The 22888-nt window shown below is 42.8% G+C and overlaps 1 protein-coding gene across 2 annotated transcripts in view; it reads left to right on the top strand.

The window, feature by feature from the left end:
* The window catches only part of TXNDC11 (thioredoxin domain containing 11), a 173360-nt gene that overhangs the window by 57690 nt on the left and 92782 nt on the right, over positions 1 to 22888 (top strand). For both annotated transcript variants that reach the window (XM_063934304.1, XM_063934305.1), the window contains one exon: positions 12634 to 12763. In XM_063934304.1, coding sequence (XP_063790374.1) covers positions 12634 to 12763 — 130 coding nt within the window. The remainder of the gene's footprint in view (positions 1 to 12633; positions 12764 to 22888) is intronic.

The raw sequence follows: 22888 nt of genomic DNA, 5'->3' as shown, positions 1-22888 counted from the left end.
GCAGGGGGCTACCTTAAAGTCCATTTACACACACTCTGGTACCTTACTCAGACCGGCGATAGCGTCGGCTTGGGTTTGTAGCGCTGTAGCAGCGTGGACAGATACCTTATCGGCGGAATTGGATACCCTGGATAAGGATACCATTTTATTGACCCTGGGTCATATTAAAGATGCTGTCTTATATATGAGGGATGCTCAACGCTATGTCGATTTCTGCTAGACGAGTCCTATAGACCCTGCAATGGACAGGTGATGCCGACTCAAAGAGGCATATGGAGGTTTTACCTTACAAGGGTGAGGAATTGTTTGGGGAAGGTCTCTCGGACCTGGTCTCCACAGCTACGGCAGGTAAATCAAATTTTTTGCCTTATATTCCCTCACAGCCTAAGAAAGCACCACATTATCAAATGCAGTCCTTTCGGTCAAATAAAAACAAGAGAGTACGAGGATCGTCCTTTCTTGCCAGAGGTAAGGGCAGGGGAAAAAAGCTGCCAACCACAGCTAGTTTCCAGGAGCAGAAGTCCTCCCCGGCCACTACAAAATCCACCGCATGACGCTGGGGCTCCGCTGAGGGAGTCCGCCCCAGTGGGGGCACGTCTTCGACTTTTCAGTCACATCTGGGTTCACTCACAATAGAAATTGTTTCCCAGAGTTACAAGCTGGAATTCGAAGAGGTGCCTCCTCGCCGGTTTTTCAAATCGGCCCTACCAGCTTCTCCCCCAGAAAGGGAGATGGTTTTAAATGCAATTCACAAATTGTGTCTTCGATAGGTGGTGGTCAAAGTTCCCCTGCTTCAACAAGGGAGGAGGTATTACTCAACCCTATTTGTAGTCCCGAAACCGGACGGTTCGGTCAGACTCATTTTAAATTTAAAATCCTTGAACCTATACTTGAAAAGGTTCAAGTTCAAGATGGAATCGCTCAGAGCGGTCATCGCCAGCCTAGAAGGAGGGGATTTTATGGTATCCCTGGACATAAAGGATGCATACCTTCATGTTCCCATATATCCACCTCATCAGGCGTACCTGAGATTTGCGGTACAGGATTGTCATTACCAATTTCAGACGTTGCCGTTTGGGCTTTCCACGGCCCCGAGGATTTTCACCAAGATAATGGCGGAAATTATGATGCTCCTGCGCAAGCAGGGTGTCACAATTATCCCGTACTTGGACGATCTCCTCATAAAAGCGAGATCACGAGAGCAGTTGTTGAACAGCGTGTCACTTTCACTGAAGGTGTTACAGCAACACGGCTGGATTCTCAATATCCCGAAGTCAGTTAGTTCCTACGACTCGTTTGACCTTCTTAGGCATGATTCTGGATACGGACCAGAAAAGGGTTTATCTTCCGATAGAAAAGGCCCAGGAACTCATGACTCTGGTCAGGGGCTTATTGAAGCCAAAACAGGTGTCAGTGCATCACTGCACTCGAGTCCTGGGAAAGATGGTGGCATCTTACGAGACCATTCCCTTCGGCAGGTTCCATGCGAGGACCTTCCAATGGGACCTACTGGACAAGTGGTCCGGGTCACATCTACAGATTCATCAGTTGATCACCCTGTCCCCCAGGGCCAGGGTGTCTCTCCTGTGGTGGCTACAGAGTGCTCACCTTCTAGAGGGTCGCAGGTTCGCCATTCAGGACTGAATTCTGGTAACCACGGACACGAGCCTCCGAGGTTGGGGAGCAGTCACACAGGGAAGAAACTTCCAAGGTCTTTGGTCAAGTCAAGAGACTTGTCTTCACATCAATGTCTTGGAGCTGAGGGCCATATACAACGCCCTTCGTCAAGCTGAGACTTTGCTTTGCGACCTACCGGTTCTGATCCAGTCAGACAACAGCACCGCAGTGGCTCATGTAAACCGCCAAGGCGGCACAAGGAGCAGAGTGGCAATGGCGGAAGCCACCAGGATTCTTCGCTGGGCGGAAAATCATGTAAGCTCTCTGACAGCAGTCTTCATTTAGGGAGTGGACAACTGGGAAGCAGACTTCCTCAGCAGACACGATCTACATCCAGAAGAGTGTGGACTTCATCAGGAAGTCTTCGCAGAGATGCCCTCGTGACACCGTGGGTGTTCCAGTCGGTCTAGGTGTTTCCTCCTCTTCCTCTCATCCCCAAGGTGTTGAGAATAATAAGAAAAGGAGGAGTACAGACAATTCTCATTGTTCCAGATTGGCCACGAAGGGCCTGGTATCCGGATCTGCAGGAAATGAACACCGGATCCTAGCGGAAAACGGCATTCCGGATGAGGTCATTCCTACTCTGATAAAGGCTAGGAAGGACGTGACCGCTAAATATTATCACCGTATATGGCGGAAGTATGTTTCTTGGTGTGAGGCCAGGAATGCTCCTACGGAAGAATTCCATCTGGGCCGTTTCCTTCACTTCCTACAGACTGGAGTGAATTTGGGCCTAAAATTAGGCTCCATTAAGGTTCAGATTTCGGCCCTATCCATTTTCTTTCAGAAGGAATTGGCTTCTCTCCCAGAAGTACAGACTTTTGTGAAGGGAGTGCTGCATATTCAGCCTCCTTTTGTACCTCCAGTGGCACCTTGGGACCTGAACGTGGTGTTGAGTTTCTTTAAGTCACACTGGTTTGAACCACTTAAAACGGTGGAGTTAAAATATCTCACTTGGAAAGTGGTCATGTTGTTAGCCTTGGCTTCAGCTAGGCGAGTGTCGGAGTTGGCGGCTTTGTCTCATTAAAGCCCCTATTTAGTTTTCCATATGGATAGAGCGGAATTGCGGACCCGTCCTCAATTCTTGCCTAAGGTGGTTACATCTTTTCATATGAACCAACCTATTGTGGTGCCTGTGGCTACGCGAGACTTGGAGGATTCCGAGTCCCTTGATGTGGTCAGGGCTTTGAAAATTTACGTGGCCAGATCGGCTAGGGTCAGGAAAACAGAGGCACTGTTTATCCTGTATGCAGCCGGCAAGGTTGGCGCTCCTGCTTCCAAGCAGACTATTGCTCGCTGGATCTGTAACACGATTCAGCAGGCTCATTCTACGGATGGATTGCCGTTACCAAAATCAATAAAGGCCCATTCCACCAGGAAAGTGGGCTCTTCTTGGGCGGCTGCCCGAGGGGTCTCGGCATTGCAGCTGTGCCGAGCTGCTACTTGGTCGGGTTCAAACACTTTTGCAAAATTCTACAAGTTTGATACCCTGGCTGAGGAGGACCTCATGTTTGCTCAATCGGTGCTGCAGAGTCATCCGCACTCTCCCGCCCGTTTGGGAGCTTTGGTATAATCCCCATGGTCCTTACGGAGTCCCCAGCATCCTCTAGGACGTAAGAGAAAATAAGATTTTAAACCTACCGGTAAATCTTTTTCTCCTAGTCCGTAGAGGATGCTGGGCGCCCGTCCCAAGTGCGGACTACTTCTGCAAGACTTGTATATAGTTTTTGCTTACATAAGGGTTATGTTACAGTTTTCCTCAGTCTCGGACTGATGCTGTGTTGTTTCATACTGTTAACTGATTCGTGTATCCCAAGTTTTATGGTGTGGGCTGGTATGAATCTTGCCCTTAGATTAACTAAAATCCTTTCCTCGTACTGTCAGTCTCCTCTGGGCACAGTTTCTCTAACTGAGGTCTGGAGGAGGGGCATAGAGGGAGAAGCCAGTGCACACCCATACCTAAAGTTCTTTCTTAGTGCCCATGTCTCCAGCGGAGCCCGTCTATCCCCATGGTCCTTACGGAGTCCCCAGCATCCTCTACGGACTAGGAGAAAAAGATTTACCGGTAGGTTTAAAATCTTATTTTATCATACACCACTGCTTCCTTACAAATGTCCCGTTTTAGAAAGCTGTATCTTAAAATCCAAAGAAATATGACATCTCGTATACGCGTAGGCTGTCTTTAATTCCTGCTGCTTTTAACTTCTATGTTTTATCCGCCAATGTTCAGAGCACTATTAAAAACTGTAAGGGGCATAGTTAGTACTATGATAGTTGGCATGAGTACGTTGCGTGAATTGGCACTGACCATTCCACAAATTTGCATATTTGCATGTTCCTGTCACCTGCACCTATACGGGCATGACTTTAGAGCAGTGATTATTAACCTTTTGCATCTTGCAACACACTAATCAAGATTTTTAAATTGCCAAGGCATAACATCAGTGCCTCAGGCAACAGATACTCACACAATGTTCCCCACAAGGAAAAAAACACACACATGTAGTAAAACAAATGCACGATCAGTAGCTGAACATGAGCTCAGGCGTCACTCCCCCACAGCTACGGGAGTGTCTGCAGCCTCCGACATGGGAGTGTGAAGAGCCTGACATGACTGCCAGTGAGAAGTGAGCAGCACTGGCACGGCGACGCTGCATGCATGACCTATGATGTTATGCCACTGTGTCTCCATAGGTCACATCATGGGCCGCGTCTGAGCCTCACGGAAGAACCCGGCACTGGCAGCAGCTGCGTACCTGGCAGCGTCTCTGGTGGCATATTTGAGAACCACTCACAGCGGTTGAAAACTGCTGCTTTACTTTAAGCTCTCATGAGCAGGGACTTCTTCCCCCACGTGCTTTTCCTTCCATCACTTATGCCATCCTTTCCCCACTGCCTATAATGGCACCTAACCCCTGGGTTCTGCTGTCCTTTTTATTTGGGTATTATATGGTGACTACTGATGCAGAAATAATTATAAACCATCTTGTCTACATCCTGCAATGTTCTGTACTGTAATGGGCCCTATGCACTGGCAGATAACACTGCACAAAATGAACGTTCTCGTTCATTAATGAACAAGAACTCGTTCATATCGTGCAGTGTGTAGGCACCAACGATTAACGATGCGCGGCCCCGCGCTCGTGCATCATTGGTGCCCCGTCGCTTATGCATGCAGGCCAATATGGACGAGATTGTCCATATTATCATACATTGCTATGGCGCCGGGTGACTGGGGGAGTGAAGAAACTTCACTCCCCCCGTCACCTCCCCCTGCCGCCAGGTCGGCTGTCTGCCATATCGGCGGTTGGGCAGCTCGGCGGCGGGTCGCCCAGTGTGTAGGGCCCTTAAGTCATACTGTTTCTGTTTATGTACTGTGCAAGCTGCTGGAGACCCATTGTGGTGCAATATAAATAAAGGACAGTTACAATAATATTTCCAAATTAGTGCAAGTACAGGAAGTGCGTGTTTTCACAGTGTTGAGCAGATGCAGACCAGGAACAAACTTCTTTATGGGTCATTCCACATCAAATCACCCCAAAAAAATGAAATGTCCATCACCCATCTCAGATTTTTACGATTTTTGTTTTAGTTAAGAAAGGATGTCAAAAGTTACCTTAGGGTCCCAAATTCTATGGTGAATCCTTAATAAACACCCGTGATACTTCAAATAAACTGGATAAAGAAGCCGCGATTAGTACATTTAATACATTGAAAAATCAATATTTTAATAAACGAATTGTCAGACAGTCGAGCAAATTTGAGATGGGTGGTGGACACGCTTGGTTGAACTGACATGGAATGACCGATATGCTTGAGACATACATTATTTGCTGGTGGTCTGGGGCTGGTATTGATGATGATGATGATGATGATGATGATGACTAGAGCTGGTATTTTGCAAAGCACATGTATGGTAGTTGTCTGTTTTAGAAATGCTCCTTTGATTACGTACTATCTACATGATCGGGATCACGCTCTTGAGCAGGTCTGGACTCCCTGGCTCCTTGCAGAGCGTAGATCACCGCCCCCCTCCAGTCCGTAGCTCCATCCGCTGACCCATGGGCGACAGCTACTACCTCTTCTTCATTCTTTCTCTTTTCTTCCTTCTTTCTTTTCTAGTCCGGCAGCTCTTAAAGTATCTACTGATATGTGACTACAACCACCAACAACAATTATCTGCTTGGAAAAGCGCCTCAATAATAGATTTAAATATGAAATTTAAAATAATAATCAGAATACTAATAGGAAACAGCTCCTGAGATACTGCACTTGCGGAAAACACTATGTGAAGTGATAAACGAGAAGAGAAAAAGAAACTGCTGCGCTGTATGTCAGGAGTTTAAATATAGTAAGAGTGCCAACATGTAAAATGTATGACATTTATTAATAATACATCATAAAAAAAGGCAATTATAATATATAATAATGGGTATCAATTCTGGAGCCCCGTATTCTACAGATTGCCGATGATCGCTGAGATGAAGATACTATAGGTGACTAAAGTGCAGATGGGTGCAGTCCCGAGTAATTAAACGCTTGATGGCACCAGGTTGGATAAGCGGGCATTGTTACCTCTCCGATGGGCTGGTCAAAAGCCGGGCGTCCCCGGCCTGAGACGCCCGGCTTTTGACCAGCCCATCGGAGAGGTTACAATGCCCGCTTATCCAACCTGGTGCCATCAAGCGTTTAATTACTCGGGACTGCACCCATCTGCACTTTAGTCACCTATAGTATCTTCATCTCAGCGATCATCGGCAATCTGTAGAATACGGGGCTCCAGAATTGATACCCATTATTATATATTATAATTGCCTTTTTTTATGATGTATTATTAATAAATGTCATACATTTTACATGTTGGCTCACTTACTATATTTAACTCCTGACATACAGCGCAGCCGTTTCTTTTTCTCTTCTGATATGTGACTACGTTGTGGTCTTCCTCCCTCTCCCCCTCCTCCCCTACATTTGATACTTTATTGCCAATGTTTCCCTTTTGTTTGTTTATGTTCCTCATTTTAAAATTGTGGTCCCTGTTGGACGATGGTTTTCGGACCGTCGGCCCTCCCTCTCATTGTATTGTTTTACCACCGTGTTTGACCATGCAAAAAAAAGCATTATAAAAAAAAAAAAAAAAGAAATGCTTCTTTGAGGATGTTGCTTCGTTTTGCACTTGGGCATAGGTTATGCTTCATTAATTGATATATTTGTTGCACATAAGATACACTATATTTGTGGTAAATAATTTAAGTGTCATGTGCCTGGTGTAAAGCAGACCTGCATCCTAGTCTTGTCTGCAGCATAAAATGTTTGGTTCTAATATGCCATCAATGTGTATGAGTTCAGAAAGTACACACGATGGGACCCGGCATTAGCAAAGTGCATTTACACTTGCCGATGCCGGCAGAAGTGGTGCGTTGGCGGTGGCCATACTACATTAGGCATCATGGCCCTCGCTAGCGGTGTCTTCTGTCGGCCTTACTTGTAGGGCTGATAGAGGATGTTGCTGACAACCAGCGGAAGTGCTCATCGTCGGTGACATAGTGGCATCCGCCGAAATTGGACGACATATCGCCTAGTGTGTACCCAGCTTTAGGCATACCGGCCCTCATTCCGAGTTGTTCGCTCGCAAGCTGCTTTTAGCAGCTTTGCATACGCTAAGCCGCCGCCTACTGGGAGTGAATCTTAGCTTAGCAAAATTGCGAACGAAAGATTCGCAATATTGCGAAAAGACTTCTCTGTGCAGTTTCTGAGTAGCTCGAGACTTACTCTTCCAGTGCGATCAGTTCAGTGCTTGTCGTTCCTGGTTTGACGTCACAAACACACCCAGCGTTCGCCCAGACACTCCTCCGTTTCTCCAGCCACTCCCTCGTTTTTCCCAGAAACGGTAGCGTTTTTTCAAACACCCCCATAAAACGGCCTGTTTCCGCCCAGAAACACCCACTTCCTGTCAATCACATTACGATCACCAGATCGAAGAAAAAACCTCGTAATGCCGTGAGTAAAATACCTAACTGCATAGCAAATTTACTTGGCGCAGTCGCAGTGCGAACATTGCGCATGCGCAGTTAGCGGAAAATCGCTGCGATGCGAAGAAAATTACAGAGCGAACAACTCTGAATGACCACCACCGTTCTCTGGTCAAGCATCCTGAGCGTTCCCTCCCAAGGTCCATAAAAGCAGACTTGGGAACACTGCGTTCCCTCCCTCACACTCAGCCATACAAGGTCTGATTTTTGACCGTCTTTTCCCTACTTGTCTGTTTGATTGTTATAAAAGTTTCATTGGGTTCCTGTTACTCTTTTAAAGAAGTACTAAACTTCTGGGGTTGCAGGGGGAGGAGCTTATAATTTAAATTACAGTATAGTTTAAGTGCCAACTTCTCCAGCCAACCTGCAATCCCATGGTCCAGTGTTCCTCAGCCTGATCCATAGAAAAGTATTCAACGGTAAGTGACCAAAGATCCTCTTTTCACATCTAATCCCATTGGTTTTGTAGGGTAACCTGTGCTTAACCATGTAAGAGCTATTATTATCCTTCTTCTATTTATTTATTTATTTATTTATTTATTTATCTGTGTTTTTTTCTCTTATAACACCAGCTACACAGTATACTTGCATACTGTTTATTTCACATCAGTCCCTGCTTCTATATTGCTAAAGTACAGGTCCCGTGCAACTGTGAGCTTTGGGTGTCTCTCTTATTTTTTTTGATAATCTGTTTTATTTGCATCGTAGGAAGACACTGTAGCGTAGTATTTTGTATGCAGATATAGCCACGGTTGCACACAGAATATAGGTATGCCTCATTTCATTTTAAGCAGATAAAGCTGCTTGTGCGTTCTTTTCATATAGTTTTGCTACGAAGACTAATTTTAATGGAAAAAGACGCTCAGCGCTACCAAGTCACACTACAGCATGGCGTGACTAGAAGGGATGTTTACCATGCAGGGTGGTTAGATGTAAGTGGACGCATCTGCAGTTAGTCATTTCACCTAGCAAAATATCTGATTTATTACAGCCCTAAACAGACCAGCCAAATACCAATAAATATATAATTATTGCTATCCCTGTAAATGTATTAGTGCAGAGGTTCTCAAATGCATTCCTCAAGGCACCCCAACGGTCCAGGTTCTAAGTATATCCATGCTTGGCCACCACAGATAACTTAACTTAAGTAGCACCTCAGTCAATTTTATTAAATCCTCTGTGCTGAACCATGGATATACCTAAAACCTGAGCCGTTGGGGTGCCTTGAGGACCGTAATTAAGAACCTCTGAATTAGTGTAATGGGGCCATACCTCTAAAGGGAAATATATATATATATTTTTTTTTTATTACACGAATGTTTCTGTCGACGCTATTAATAATATACTGCAGACCCGTGTGTCTAGAAGATAAAAACTTGGGGGTTTTGTTCATATTTTGATCAAAACATTTAAGCATGCAGCCCATCGTCAAGGTACCCCTATTCAATCTCGCTATCTCTTACCCTATGTTTTGCCCAAACTTTCCTTACACATCATTCACTGTCTCTACATCTCCAGTGTAATTTTTCACCCCCCACCCAACCAATAAGTTTCCTTCCAGGCCAGGAAACCTTGCAGTCTTGCTAGTGGTATTTGGAAAACCATAGCTATTTCTGTAAGCCATCTGTCAGTTTCAGACTGTGAATGCAAATAAAATCTCCTGCTACGTGGATTACCAGTATGACCGTCACAAACGTGTGCAGCAGTGTAGTGGCAGGGAAGCTTTCACTAATCATTAACTGACTCTTCTTTACTCAAAGTTATACAGTTTCCCTCCATGTTGATTGTTAGTGCAGCTATGTATCCTGCATAACTACGTTACTGTCTGACCTGTAAACAATAACATGCAAATGTTCTGACAGAACTACATGATTTACTTTTTTTGTACATATAGCTTCTTATAAAATATTATGACCATTAAAAAATGCCTGCCCACTGTTTACATTCTGTTCTGCAACCTGGTGCAATGGGCTAACATGGAAAGGCCAAAGACTAAACAGCTTTATGTTAAACAAATTAATGTGTGTATAACGAGCACTTATTTTCCAGATAACTCGGACCTTAAATTAGTCTTCCAAACCTAAGCCCTAAGCCACAATAATACAACTGTCTAAAGGAATAAACCTAAAGTGGTGAATGAGTTGGGATCCTGGAGCTCAGTATACCGGCGCCGGAATCTCGACACCCGGCATACCGACAACTATTCTCCCTCTTGGGTGTCCACGACCCCCTTGGAGGGAGAATAAATAGCGTGGTGAGCACACCGAGCCCACAAGGGGCTCATTTAAGCTCGCCCAGCTGTCGGTATTCCGGCGGTCGGGATCCCGGCGCTGGTATGCTGGCCGCCGAGATCCCGGCCGCCGGCATACCATACTACACCCCATTCAGATTGGTACCAGCATGGTTATCTGTACAATGGCTGCTCGCCGAGGCCTTGTTTATGTGATTTTATAGGGGATTTATTTATTATTTATTAGCAGTTTCTTATATAGCGCAGCATATTCCGTTGCGCTTTACAATTAGATTTGTGAGAATTGTAATAATAAATGCTTTTGTAAAAAAAAAAAAATACAGGTTGCGTATCCCATATCCAAATATCCGAAATACGGAATATTCCGAAATACGGACTTTTTGAGTGAGAATGAGATAGTGAAACTTTTGTTTTTTGATGGCTCAATGTACACAAACTTTGTTTAATACACACAGTTATTAAAAATATTGTATTAAATGACCTTCAGGCTGTGTGTATAAGGTATATATGAAACATAAATGAATTGTGTGAATGTAGATACACTTTGTTTAATGCACAAAGTTATAAAAAATATTGGCTAAAATTATCTTCAGGCTGTGTGTATAAGGTGTATATGAAACATAAATGCATTCTGTGCTTAGAATTGGGTCCCATTACCCTGATATCTCATTATGGTATGCAATTATTCCAAAAAACGGAAAAATCCGATATCCAAAATACCCCTGGTCCCAAGCATTTTGGATAAGGGATACTCAACCTGTATCTATATCTATCTGTCTGTATGTTCCAGCATAACTCTGGAATTTACACCAGACTTGGTACACATATGACTTACAATTTGGAAAAAAATACTGTGTGGTAAGACACCCCTAGCACCACTAGGGGTGGGGGAGGGAAGGGGTGACATGTAAAAATCCATAGTTTTCGGGCATAACTCTAGAATGCCTGGAGCAATTTACACCAAACTTGCTACACGCATGATTTACAATCTGGAAAAAATACTGTGGGGGTGAGACACCCGTAGCACCCTTAGGGGTGGGGGTTTGAAAGGGGTGACATGTAATATAATAAATAGTTTTCGGGGTAGCTGAGATGAATAGTGACACTCCCGATGTTCAGTCCAAGTTCAGCCCCCATCAGCATGGGAGGGGTGAAAAATAAAATGTCCGTAATGACTGACATTCGTGTCAAATCTATATTTTTTGGGGTCGCTAAGCTGATCACATTTTGAAAATTGATATGTTCCTTAGACTGTCCATTAACATATAGGCTATGGATCTTCACGCTGATTTTTTTAGGGGTTGGGTAGTGAACTTAAACTTGAAGATGGGCGCAATGAAAATAGTTGTATTGCGTTAAGATCTCCACGCGGGTGATCTCCCTCTCTCCCCCCTCTCTCTCCTATGTAACATAGTTTTCCTATTTCCTACTTGAAGAATACCTATGTAATTAGAATTTTAATAAATCTCCTCCCCTACGAGGATGAAAAGGGATTGTCATAATGACGCCATCACTGATGCGTGGCTTGGTTTATGTGATAATGCCCAAGTGGACAAGATCGAATCAAAATTTGGATTGCACCTCCAGTGTGTAGAATGTAACAAACTACAAAAATGGAATGGTCCTGTCACTCTTTACTGTATCTGCTACAGGTTCTCCTTGGATAATGCCAAGAACCATGGATTAGTATTTACTTACATGAAGACGTTTCACATGTACATCTCCTATAGATTTACCAATCTGTGAAAATCAGAACACACACACAATTTTACTTTTCTTTTGGGGGCTAAACGGGATGTTGTAGAAGGCTCTGGTGTTTACAGTGAGCTAGTACCCGTTATCCTGTCACAGGGCCATACTCAAATTTTTAGGATCGTAAACCTGGAGAATATACAGTAGGACCCTACTCATACGGCGAGTTAGGTTCATATCTCCTTAGAGGTCACAATGGTACTGTTTGGCATGCCTCCGTAACCTCAGACTCATTGCGGGTTTTCATCAATTATTCCCTATAGTCACTGGTAGTCGTTTATGTTTAAAAATACAATTTCAGTCAAGTCTAATTTGGTGCAAATGCGCTAGACATATGTTTGTCACATAGCATTTTTTTTTTTACTGTGTTTAGGAGGTCAATGGGGGTCACTATATTGACCTTGGTGCATTTAACCCAAGTTAGAATTAATGGAGCAAAAAGTGTTCACGAATCTGGAGCACAAAACAAATGTAATAAACACAAGCAAAAACATGTATGGTGAGGCTTGAAAAGAAATGGTTTCCATTGTCCAATCCATTTACATGTCTTATGCTTGCGTTAAAAGTTCTAGTACTATAAATGCATTAATGTAGCACTAGTGGTTTGGGGCAAGATCTTGCCCGTTATCAGTGAGAGTGGAAGAAGCTGTTGTGTTGGTTTTTTTTTTGTGTGTGTTTTGTCATTCAAGCAAAACTAATACTAACAAAACTGCTTTTTTTTTCCATATTTTAAAAGTGAATGTTAATTATAAAGATGAAATGTATTGCATACTGAAATTTAATCTCTTGCTTGGTTTATTTTCCCTTATTCTTAAACTATATTGAAGTAATGTCTTGTTTTTAAAGTAGTGCTTTATTTAATAAATCTTAACTACTTGCACGTTTTGCCCCTTAGTTTGTCTTTTTTTTTTTCCCCCGCAGTTTTGGACCCATTGAATATAAAGGACCATTGACGGCAGGATATATTGAGAAGTTTATACGCCGGGTAATGAGTCCCATTTCATATATTGCCTCTGTGGAAAGGCTAAAGGATTTCCTATCCAACTACCAGGTACAGTATATGTGTGTCTTGTAATTCTTTGCCTCTATTGACCATGTAAAGTCTTGTTTGGTAATTGTTCCTATGAAGTGTAGCTTAGGGGAAAAAAAAAAAAAAAATATATATATATATATATATATATATATATATATATATATGTGTATATATATATATATATATATGTGTATATATATATATATATATTATGGGATACTCAACCTGTATAAATTATATTTATACAGGTTGAGTATCCCAGAAGTATTTTGGATATCGTATTTTTCTGTATTTTGGAATAATTGCATACCATAATGAGATATCATGGTGATGGGACCCAAGTCTAAGCACAGAATAAATTTGTTTCCTTTACACCTTATACACACAGCCTGAAGGTAATTTTAGCCAATATTTTTAATAACTTTGTGCATTAAACAAAGTGTGTGTACATTCACACATTTCATTTATGTTTCATATACACCTTATACACACAGCCTGAAGGTCATTTAATACAATATTTTTAATAACTTTGTGTGTTTAAACAGAGTTTGTGTACATTGAGCCATCAGAAAACAAAGGTTTCACGATTTCACTCTAACTCAAAAAAAAATTCTATATTTTGGAATATTCCGTATTTTGGAATATTTGGATATGGGATACTCAACAGATAGATAGATATATATATAGATATATAGATAGATATATACACACACACACTGATGCAAAGTGCGCTTGCAATATTTAATCCAATAATTTGCCCACAATTCTTCTGCGGTGAGAGAGAAAATCTTTACACCCAGTCATTGTTTCTGCACACTAGTCCATTCCAATTCCGGAAAAGTATTTGGACTGCGACTTCTCCAAAAAAATACAAATAGTGCATTCAAAGATTTATTTGGTTAAAATATATATCAGGTACACAGCTACAGATCACTTATAGCATCCCGTACCATTAAAATCAACTGTGTGGACTGCTTACCACATGATTAGAATCGGTAATACTCCACCAGGCAAAGCTCCAACTTCCTTACGCTCCTATCAGGATCCTGCACCGCGCTACCTCGTCTCACAGAGCCGGGAACCTCTACGTGTCGGACCACCTCAAACGAGCTGACCAGAGCCGCAAGCCTGCTGGGGTGACGTTAGGAAGCCACACCCCAACACGTTTCGTAAAATACTTTGTCAGAGGGTTGGCTTCCCTGATGTTCATCACCATTTTTATTCCTGGCAATGTCCAATCAAGTTTTTTCAAATGGACACACACCCCGAAATGCACCCTGGCTATACAAACTCCAGCACATTAACGACATCAAAGTCATACACTTTTAAATAAATCGCATATCATTTGATACAACACATCATTTGATACATAGCAATCACTAGTTTAAAACAAACCATACTTCCTCTTCTTACAATAGAGCGGTTTATCTGCAGCTTTAGACATTAAACACGCCTCGAAACTTTATCCACTTCTCACATACATTTAGTGCTCTACTTTTATAGCCATCTCCCAGAGACTTTACTCTATTATCATTCGAGACATTATATGCCTTTTGCTTCTTACTTAGCAGACCATTTCCACATATATTACTCCAGCGGAGTTAAAACTTACCCCGACCAATTGTAACTTCCCTTTCTCTGGGACATGGCTTTACATTTTAATTGAACAGATACACTGAATGTCCTACAAGATTAGAGGATTCTTACAGATGTACCAAATACAAACAACACACAATTCTCGTTACTATTGGAAACTCCATAAATGAGTCATCCGTGTACCTACTCTGCATATACAGTTCCCTCTATATTCAAATTTCTTTGTCCTATTTTCCTTTATAAATGAACCCCCCAGTTGTGTGTGGTAACAAACAGGGTAAGTATAAATTCCCAAATTAAATCATTACAAACACCTTTACAAATTAAAATCAAGCTATGACACACTCCTTAACACTAACTTTACCATACTTAGATGAACGGTGTAATTTCGAACCCTTTGTTTAGACCTTTAGGTTGTAAAGTGTCCAAAGTCAGGATCCAATAGGTCTCTCTCCGTATCAATTCTCTGTCCCTATCACCTCCCCTTTCATTAACCGCTACAATTTCAATCCCCTTGTATTTAAGCTTCATGGGATCACTTTCATGATACTCCTGGAAGTGTACACACATGACTGCACCTTTGAGGCGCAATCTGTAAAAATGATAACATTTGCAGACGATACCACAGTCCTGTGTAATCAAGGACGGGGACGAGTCTGCATATAGACAGGAAGTAGACTGGCTTTCAGTGTGGTGCAGCAGCAACAACCACTCAATCCACTCAAGACAGTGGACTTTAGGAGGAAGCTAGTCACTGTACCCCCGCTTGTGATGGCTGATAGTGTGGTGTCATTGGTAGACTTCTTTAAGTTCCTGGGGACCAAAATTTCTCGGGACCTGAAATGGAGTTCCAACATAGGGGTGTATTCAATAGCTGTCGGAAGCTGCCGTCTTGTTGGAAAGACGGTAGCTTCCGACAGATTTTGTTCAGAAGGGTTTCTGACCTATTCAATATTTGTTGTTTTTTTTCTGACAAGTTGGGAATTCCCGACTTGTCGGAAAACACTGGGATCGGCGGAATAGCCGCCAATCCGCGTGCTTCTTTCGAAAACTGGGCCAAATCCGACAGGTTTTTGTCCCGTTTCCGACAATCTTAATCAGAGTAAAAAAAAAAAGTCTGATTGAAGTGAGGAGACTGGGGAGCAGTGAGGCGGGGAGCTACCCCACCCAAATCTAGCTCTCACTGCACATGTTATATCTGCCACCCCTGCAGTGCACATAGTTTTGCCCGACTGCTAACAAATGTGCTGCTGCGATCAACTCTGAATTAGGCCCATAGTCTGGTACAGTTCTGCCAATGAGAGTGACAGATGTAGGCTACAGAGGGTGGTGAGGACGGCAGAAAAGATTGTTGGGACTGACCTACCCTCTGTTCAAGAATTGTACCTATCCAGAGCTAAGAAGCGTGCAGGGAAGATTGCAGGGGATCAGTTACATCCTGGCCACGACTTGCTGAAATTGTTGCCATGAGGCAGGCGATATAGGGCGTTATTTGCAAAGTCATCTAGAAGCTTAAAAAGGTTTTTCCCGCAAGCAGTCCACCTGTTGAACAACAACTAGGAGGCTGTAACTAAATCTCCTTCTAATGTAATATTGCACTGTATTGCTGCTGAATGGTAGACACTCCCATTTTATGGTATTGTCTTTCGTGATTGGAATTGTATTTTACAGTATTACTGTATTTCACTGCATTGTGTACTTCATGTATGTCATATGTGTTTCCCCCTTCTATGTAAATACCTGGCTGATGCTCTGGAAAACAAAAACAAAATTCCTAGTATACGGGTGTATACCTGGCCAATGAGGTTGATTCTGATTAAGGGCCTAATTCAGAGTTGATTGAAGCAGCAAATTTGTTAGCAGTTGGGCTAAACCATGGGGGTCATTCCGACCCGTTCGCACGCTGCGGTTCATTGCAGCGGTGTGAATGAGTCAGGACTGCGCATGCCCGGCGGCCGCATTGTGCAGCCGCATCATTGCCCGGCGACGGCGCATACGAAGAAAGCAGTCGCAGCGGCGACTGCAAGAAGATTGACAGGAGGAAGGTGTTCTGGGGCGTCAACTCACCGGCGTGGAGATCCGAACGGAGGCGTGTTCAGGCGTTTGGAGGGCGGAAGTCTAACGTCAATTCCGGGACCTTCATCGCTGGATCCATCGTACAGGGTAAGTAACTGCAGAGCTAGTCTTGTTTTACACACAACTTTTTTAGCTTAGCAGGTCTGCACAAGCGATCGCAGCCCTGCTATGCTAAAATACACTCCCCCATAGGCGGCGTCTAGTTGATCGCACGAGCAGCAAAAAGTTGCTACGTGCGATCAACTCGGAATGACCCCATTATGTTCACTGCAGGGGGGGCAGATATAACGTGTAGAGAGTTAGATTTGGGTGGGGTGTGTTCAAACTGAAATCTAAATTGCAGTGTAAAAATAAAGCAGACAGTATTTACCCTGCACAGAAACAAAATAACCCACCCAAATCTAACTCTCTCTGCACATGTTATATCTGCCCCCCTGCAGTGCACATGATTTTGCCCAGCTGCTAACAAACTTGCTGCTGCGATCAATTATATATGAAGGGACTAACAGTGATTTTATATATATATATATATTGCAGTGCAAACTGCATCTACGGAAGGCAACGGGGACAGATATTTCAAGTAACAGTGAGTGCCGGACCCATCAAATTTTTTATATATATATATATATATATATATCAGCTGTTCCTTGGTGTTTTATCAGCCAGTGTCAGGTGACTAGTGTACCTTTTTAAAAGCCATAAGGTTTGTGGCAGGTGCACATTAAACATAGTGGGCATATTTGCAGTTATATTATGTGTGATACAGTTGCCAGGTTTTAATTTTTAAGACTCTGTGATAGTGTAGGACCTGCAGGAAGGTGGGGTACCATGGCGATCGGTTTACAGGCTTCCGTGTATTGGCCAATTCACTAACTAAACCCCCATCATTTATTTATTGATGTTGTGAGGATAAGTGAGCTTTCTATGGTGAGTGCTAAATTTTTTGTTTGTACATATTTAAGTAGGTGGCCATGGGCTACATGCACCCCATCCTATGAGTGGTGAGTGCAGACATTGTACCCCGCTTCTGGGGTGGCGAGTGCTGTGGTTATACACTGCTCAAAAAATTAAAGGGAACACTTAAACAACACAATGTAACTCCAAGTCAATCACACTTCTGTGAAATCAAACTGTCCACTTAGGAAACACTGATTGACAATCAATTTCACATGCTGTTGTGCAAATGGAATAGACAACAGGTGGTAATTATAGGCAATTAGCAAGACACCCCCAATAAAGGAGTTGTTCTGCAGGTGGTGACCACAGACCACTTCTCAGCTCCTATGCTTTCTGGCTGATGTTTTGGTCACTTTTGAAAGCTGGCGGTGCTTTCACTCTAGTGGTAGCATGAGACGGAGTCTACAACCCACACAAGTGGCTCAGGTAGTGCAGCTCATCCAGGATGGCACATCAATGCGAGCTGTGGTAAGAAGGTTTGTTGTGTCTGTCAGCGTAGTGTCCAGAGCATGGAGGCGCTACCAGGAGACAGGCCGGTACATCAGGAGACGTGGAGGAGGCCGTAGGAGGGCAAAAAGCCAGCAGCAGGACCGCTACCTCCGCCTTTGTGCAAGGAGGAACAGGAGGAGCACTGCCAGAGCCCTGCAAAATTACCTTCAGCAAGCCACAAATGTGCATGTGTCTACTCAAACGATCAGAAACAGACTCCATGAGGGTGGTATGAGGGCCCGACATCCACAGGTGGGGGTTGTGCTTACAGCCTAACACCGTGCAGGACGTTTGGCATTTGCCAGAGAACACCAAGATTGGCAAATTCGCCACTTGCGCCCTGTGCTCTTCACAGATGAAAGCAGGTTCTCACTGAGCACATGTGACAGAGTCTGGAGACGCCAAGGAGAACGTTCTGCTGCCTGCAACATCCTCCAGCATGACAGGTTTGGCAGTGGGTCAGTAATGGTGTGGGGTGGCATTTCCTTGGGGGGCCGCACAGCCCTCCATGTGCTCGCCAGAGGTAGCCTGACTGCCATTAGGTACCGAGATGAGATCCTCAGACCCCTTGTGAGACCATATGCTGGTGCGGTTGGCCCTGGGTTCCTCCTAATGCAAGACAATGCTAGACCTCATGTGGCTGGAGTGTGTCAGCAGTTCCTGCAAGACGAAGGCATTGATGCTATGGACTGGCCCGCCCGTTCCCCAGACCTGAATCCAATTGAGCACATCTGGGACATCATGTCTCGCTCCATCCACCAACGTGGTTGCACCACAGACTGTCCAGGAGTTGGCGGATGCTTTAGTCCAGGTCTGGGGAGGAGATCCCTCAGGAGACCATCCGCCACCTCATCAGGAGCATGCCCAGGCGTTGTAGGGAGGTCATACAGGCACGTGGAGGCCACACACACTACTGAGCCTTTATAAATTTGATTTCCATTGATAATTTTTGTGTGATTTTGTTGTCAGCACATTCAACTATGTAAAGAACAAAGTATTTAATAAGAATATTTCATTCATTCAGATCTAGGATGTGTTATTTTAGTGTTCCCTTTATTTTTTTGAGCAGTGTATATTTGTATGTATGCACATATGTATGTATGTGCGTGTGTGTGTGTGTGTGTGTGTGTATGTATATATATATATATATATATATATATATATATTATATATATATTATATATTGTGTGTATAAAATATATATATAAAATCATGACTTTTATTGAGACCTAATTCAATCTGTGGTTAATACTTTGACTTATTTTATGTTATTGCTCATTTGGGCTTAAATTACCTTTTTCGGATTTGAAGAAAATATATGAAGTTTGAAATTATCATAAGCTTTTGTCAGAAATTGAAAACCTCCAATGTTTAGCCAGATTTACAAGGGAGTAGCAGTCTGGCAGAGCTGTCATGTCTACAACTGTGGTATTAAAACTGCTGTTAAATATGTGTAAATGAGACTTAATTTAGAATCAAAGCTTGCAAAAACTAATTTTAAAACCATGTGTAATTTTAGTACAGTTTCTCCCTATTTAGTAAACGTAGGCATTTTCACACTTGTTCAGTTTTCAGGTTTGGGTTTGATTTGCCAGCGTTTGGGATGCTGGCGTTCAGAATACCGACCGTGGCATCCCGATGATTAATTGGAATCTCGACAGGAGAAGGTAAGTATACTTGCCTTCCTCTCCTGGCCACCTAACAATAACCCACCCTCCCCACATCCTAAACAACCTAACCCTCCCCAGTGGTGCTAACCCTAACCCTCTCCCGCAGCCTAACCCTAACCCTCTCCCGCAGCCTAACCCTAACCCTCTCCCGCAGCCTAACCCTAACCCTCACGTCCGCGGCTTACCTCTTCTCTGGGCTGGTGGCAGCTTGTTTGGCATCCTGGCTGTGGGGATTCCGGCGCCGGGATGGTGACCCTATTTGGTATGCCGGTGTCTGCATTCCGAATAGTGTCTGGATTTAGGCGTCAGTATTCTGACTGCCGGGATTATGACCAGATATCCCAGTTTTCCATAACCTTAAATCTTCTATTTCCTATATAGGATAGCTGATAAGTAATAGTATTGTATACACACAATATACTGTATACCTACAATATTCTCATATAGGTGATTATTACTAATGCCGCAGGTGAAGTGTTGACTGTATCACACCAGAATCATGCCCATAAATGTCAGTATTCAATAATGAAATGCCGGCATTATGTCCAATAGTATTCTGTAATTAATGTGCAGAGCACTGTTGATAGTGACTAGTAATATAAATCATGTTCCTCTGTTTTGGCTGGTTCCTTCTCCTAGCCTGGTCATTTCCATGTCCCACGCAGAAGCTGTCTGTATTATAAAATGCAAATCAGGGTGCATGCTGCTGGCCTCTAATTGGTCACTTATGGTTTACCACGGGGCTCCACACCAAAGACTGCTCATGTACACCCAACAGTAAAAGAAAGCCGCTGTTTATACTGCATTGTCTGCTTGGTGTGGTCATTTGCCGCGTCAGTTAATTGCATTAGGTTTTTCCTTAACCCTGCATGTTCTATTTGTAATTTATTTTTTTAAATTAAGTATTTTTATTGAAGGTTTCCAATAATATACAAAAATAAACCACAATAAGAAACATAAAAAAAGCAAATAAATAAGAGGCAAAAGAACATAAAGGAAATTGTTGCATACGTAGCAGAAACAATAAAAACATACCATGAAAGATGAGCATATTGTAGCTAAGCTTGCAGGATACAAAATTCAAATAGCAGCATATTAAATAAGGAGCAGAGTGGAGTATCCACAGGGTGTACAGAGAGGTCTAAAGATGAGGCAGATGTAGGACACGACAGCATTCCGAGTTGTTCGCTTGTTGCCGTTTTTCGCTATATTGCGATTAGTCGCTTACTGCGCATGCGCAAGGTTCGCAGAGCGCATGCGCTTAGTTATTTTACACACAAGTTAGGTATTTTACTCACGGCATAACAAGGATTTTTCATCGTTCTGGTGATCGGAGTGTGATTGACAGGAAGTGGGTGTTTCTGGGCGGAAACTGGACGTTTTATGGAAGTGTGCGAAAAAACGCTGGCGTTTCTGGGAAAAACGCGGGAGTGTCTGAAGAAACGGGGGAGTGTCTGGCCGAACGCTGGGTGTGTTTGTGAGGTCAAACCAGGAACGAAACTGACTGAACTGATCGCAATGGCTGAGTAAGTCTCGAGCTACTCAGAAACTGCTAAGAAATTTCTATTCACAATTCTGCTAATCTTTCGTTTGCAATTCTGCTAAGCGAAGATACACTCCCAGAGGGCGGCGGCTTAGCGTGTGCAATGCTGCTAAAATCTGCTAGCAAGCGAACAACTCGGAATGAGGGCCAGTGTGATTTAAGATGTTAAGTAATGGAATAGAGGACCGTGCAGATTTGCATTGTAAAGCATCTCCGAACAAATGACTATTAATAATGTTCTATGAATTTGGTCACATCAATAATTGTCATGCAAGTATACATGTCCTAATAAGGAAAATCATCCATTAGTATAAACTGACAAACAGGAGTCTAAAGGCAGCCATAGAGGTGGGAGGGTCTGACAGGTTTAGTAACCAAACTAAACGATCCAGAACCTTTTAATCAATTTACCTAAATGATTATAGTTCATGTCCATAAACGTTTAGTAGCGCTGGCTAATCTGAAGGATTATCATTTGATGTATAGCCAGCTTTACAGTTCTATGTTTTTAAAATCCAGTGAGTAGCTCTAGTAAAATAAACTTAGGTAGGACTGAATGGTGACCGCTGTCCACACAGAAAGCATGTTGCAGCTTTGTATGGGACATGCTCCTTTTCCCATTTGACTTGATTCATCACAACATATATACTGTATTAAAAATGTAGCAGATAACCCCGCTGTATCAAGAAGTCAGCACTGTATGACACTAGCTGATTTCAGCAGAGTTTGTGCAGTTAGTATTCTTACCAGCAGATGGTGCAGTTTTACTAAATGTAACTAGACTACATAGGAATATTGCTTAGTATATGTTACCAAGATAATTGGTGTATTTATTACATAGTGCTATGTACGCCATATTTTTGTTTAATATAAGTTATCGGTTACCTGGAAGGGAGCATATAAAATAGTACACTGTCTACACTTATTACTTGGCACAGTAGAAACCTGGAGGAAGCCTACTTCAGGCTGAAACTTAAATCTGGAGCTTTGTAGTGCTGTTACCACGAAGTATGCCAACTATATGTTCTCCCTAGGGCACTGGTTCCCAAATGGGGGGCCTCAATGCACTTGCAGGGGTGCCCAGGACCAATTCTAATTATTTATGGTCCGTGTAATAGTCAAAACCAGTACTTACAGCTTCCAATCATAAAATATGTGGACAAATAAATCCTGTCCCTCACTACATAGCTGGACCCTAAGAATGACATATAGTATAAACTCAATTGAGTTAATTTCATATTTTTTTTTTCTGAATAAGAGATTTTTGACGTGAAGGTGCCGTGAAAAAAAAGTTTGTGAACCACTGCTCTAGGACAAACACGACAGGGAAGCAGATACTGCAAAAGAACGGTTTCCTATTTTGTGTCAAGTTTTCTTTAACTTTGAGTATGAAACGTCTACAATTTATGATTATAGTGACTGTGGGGCAGATGTATTAACCTGGTTAAGGCATAAGGAAGTGATAAACCAGTGATAAATGCAAGGTGATACACGCACCAGCCAATCAGCTCCAATATGTAAATTAACAGTTAAGAGCTGATTGGCTGGTGCATGTATCACCTTGCATTTATCACTGGTTTATCACTTCCTTATGCCTTCTCCAGGTTAATACATCTGCCCCTGAATGTTTAACATACTGTATTTAACATTATTTTCATGATTCTTCCAATACAGATATTAATCATTCACAATTTTATGCAGCCTATTGCGTTACATTACTGATGTGTCAAACATCTATACTTTTAGTGGTATATAACACTGTACTACGTGTAGCATTTTTAAGACTTTAAGGAGGGAACTAAATACCGCGGG

Source organism: Pseudophryne corroboree, chromosome 7 (assembly GCF_028390025.1).
Source record: "Pseudophryne corroboree isolate aPseCor3 chromosome 7, aPseCor3.hap2, whole genome shotgun sequence".
NCBI classification, from domain to species: domain Eukaryota; kingdom Metazoa; phylum Chordata; class Amphibia; order Anura; family Myobatrachidae; genus Pseudophryne; species Pseudophryne corroboree.
This window is presented reverse-complemented; position numbering and strand designations above follow the sequence as displayed.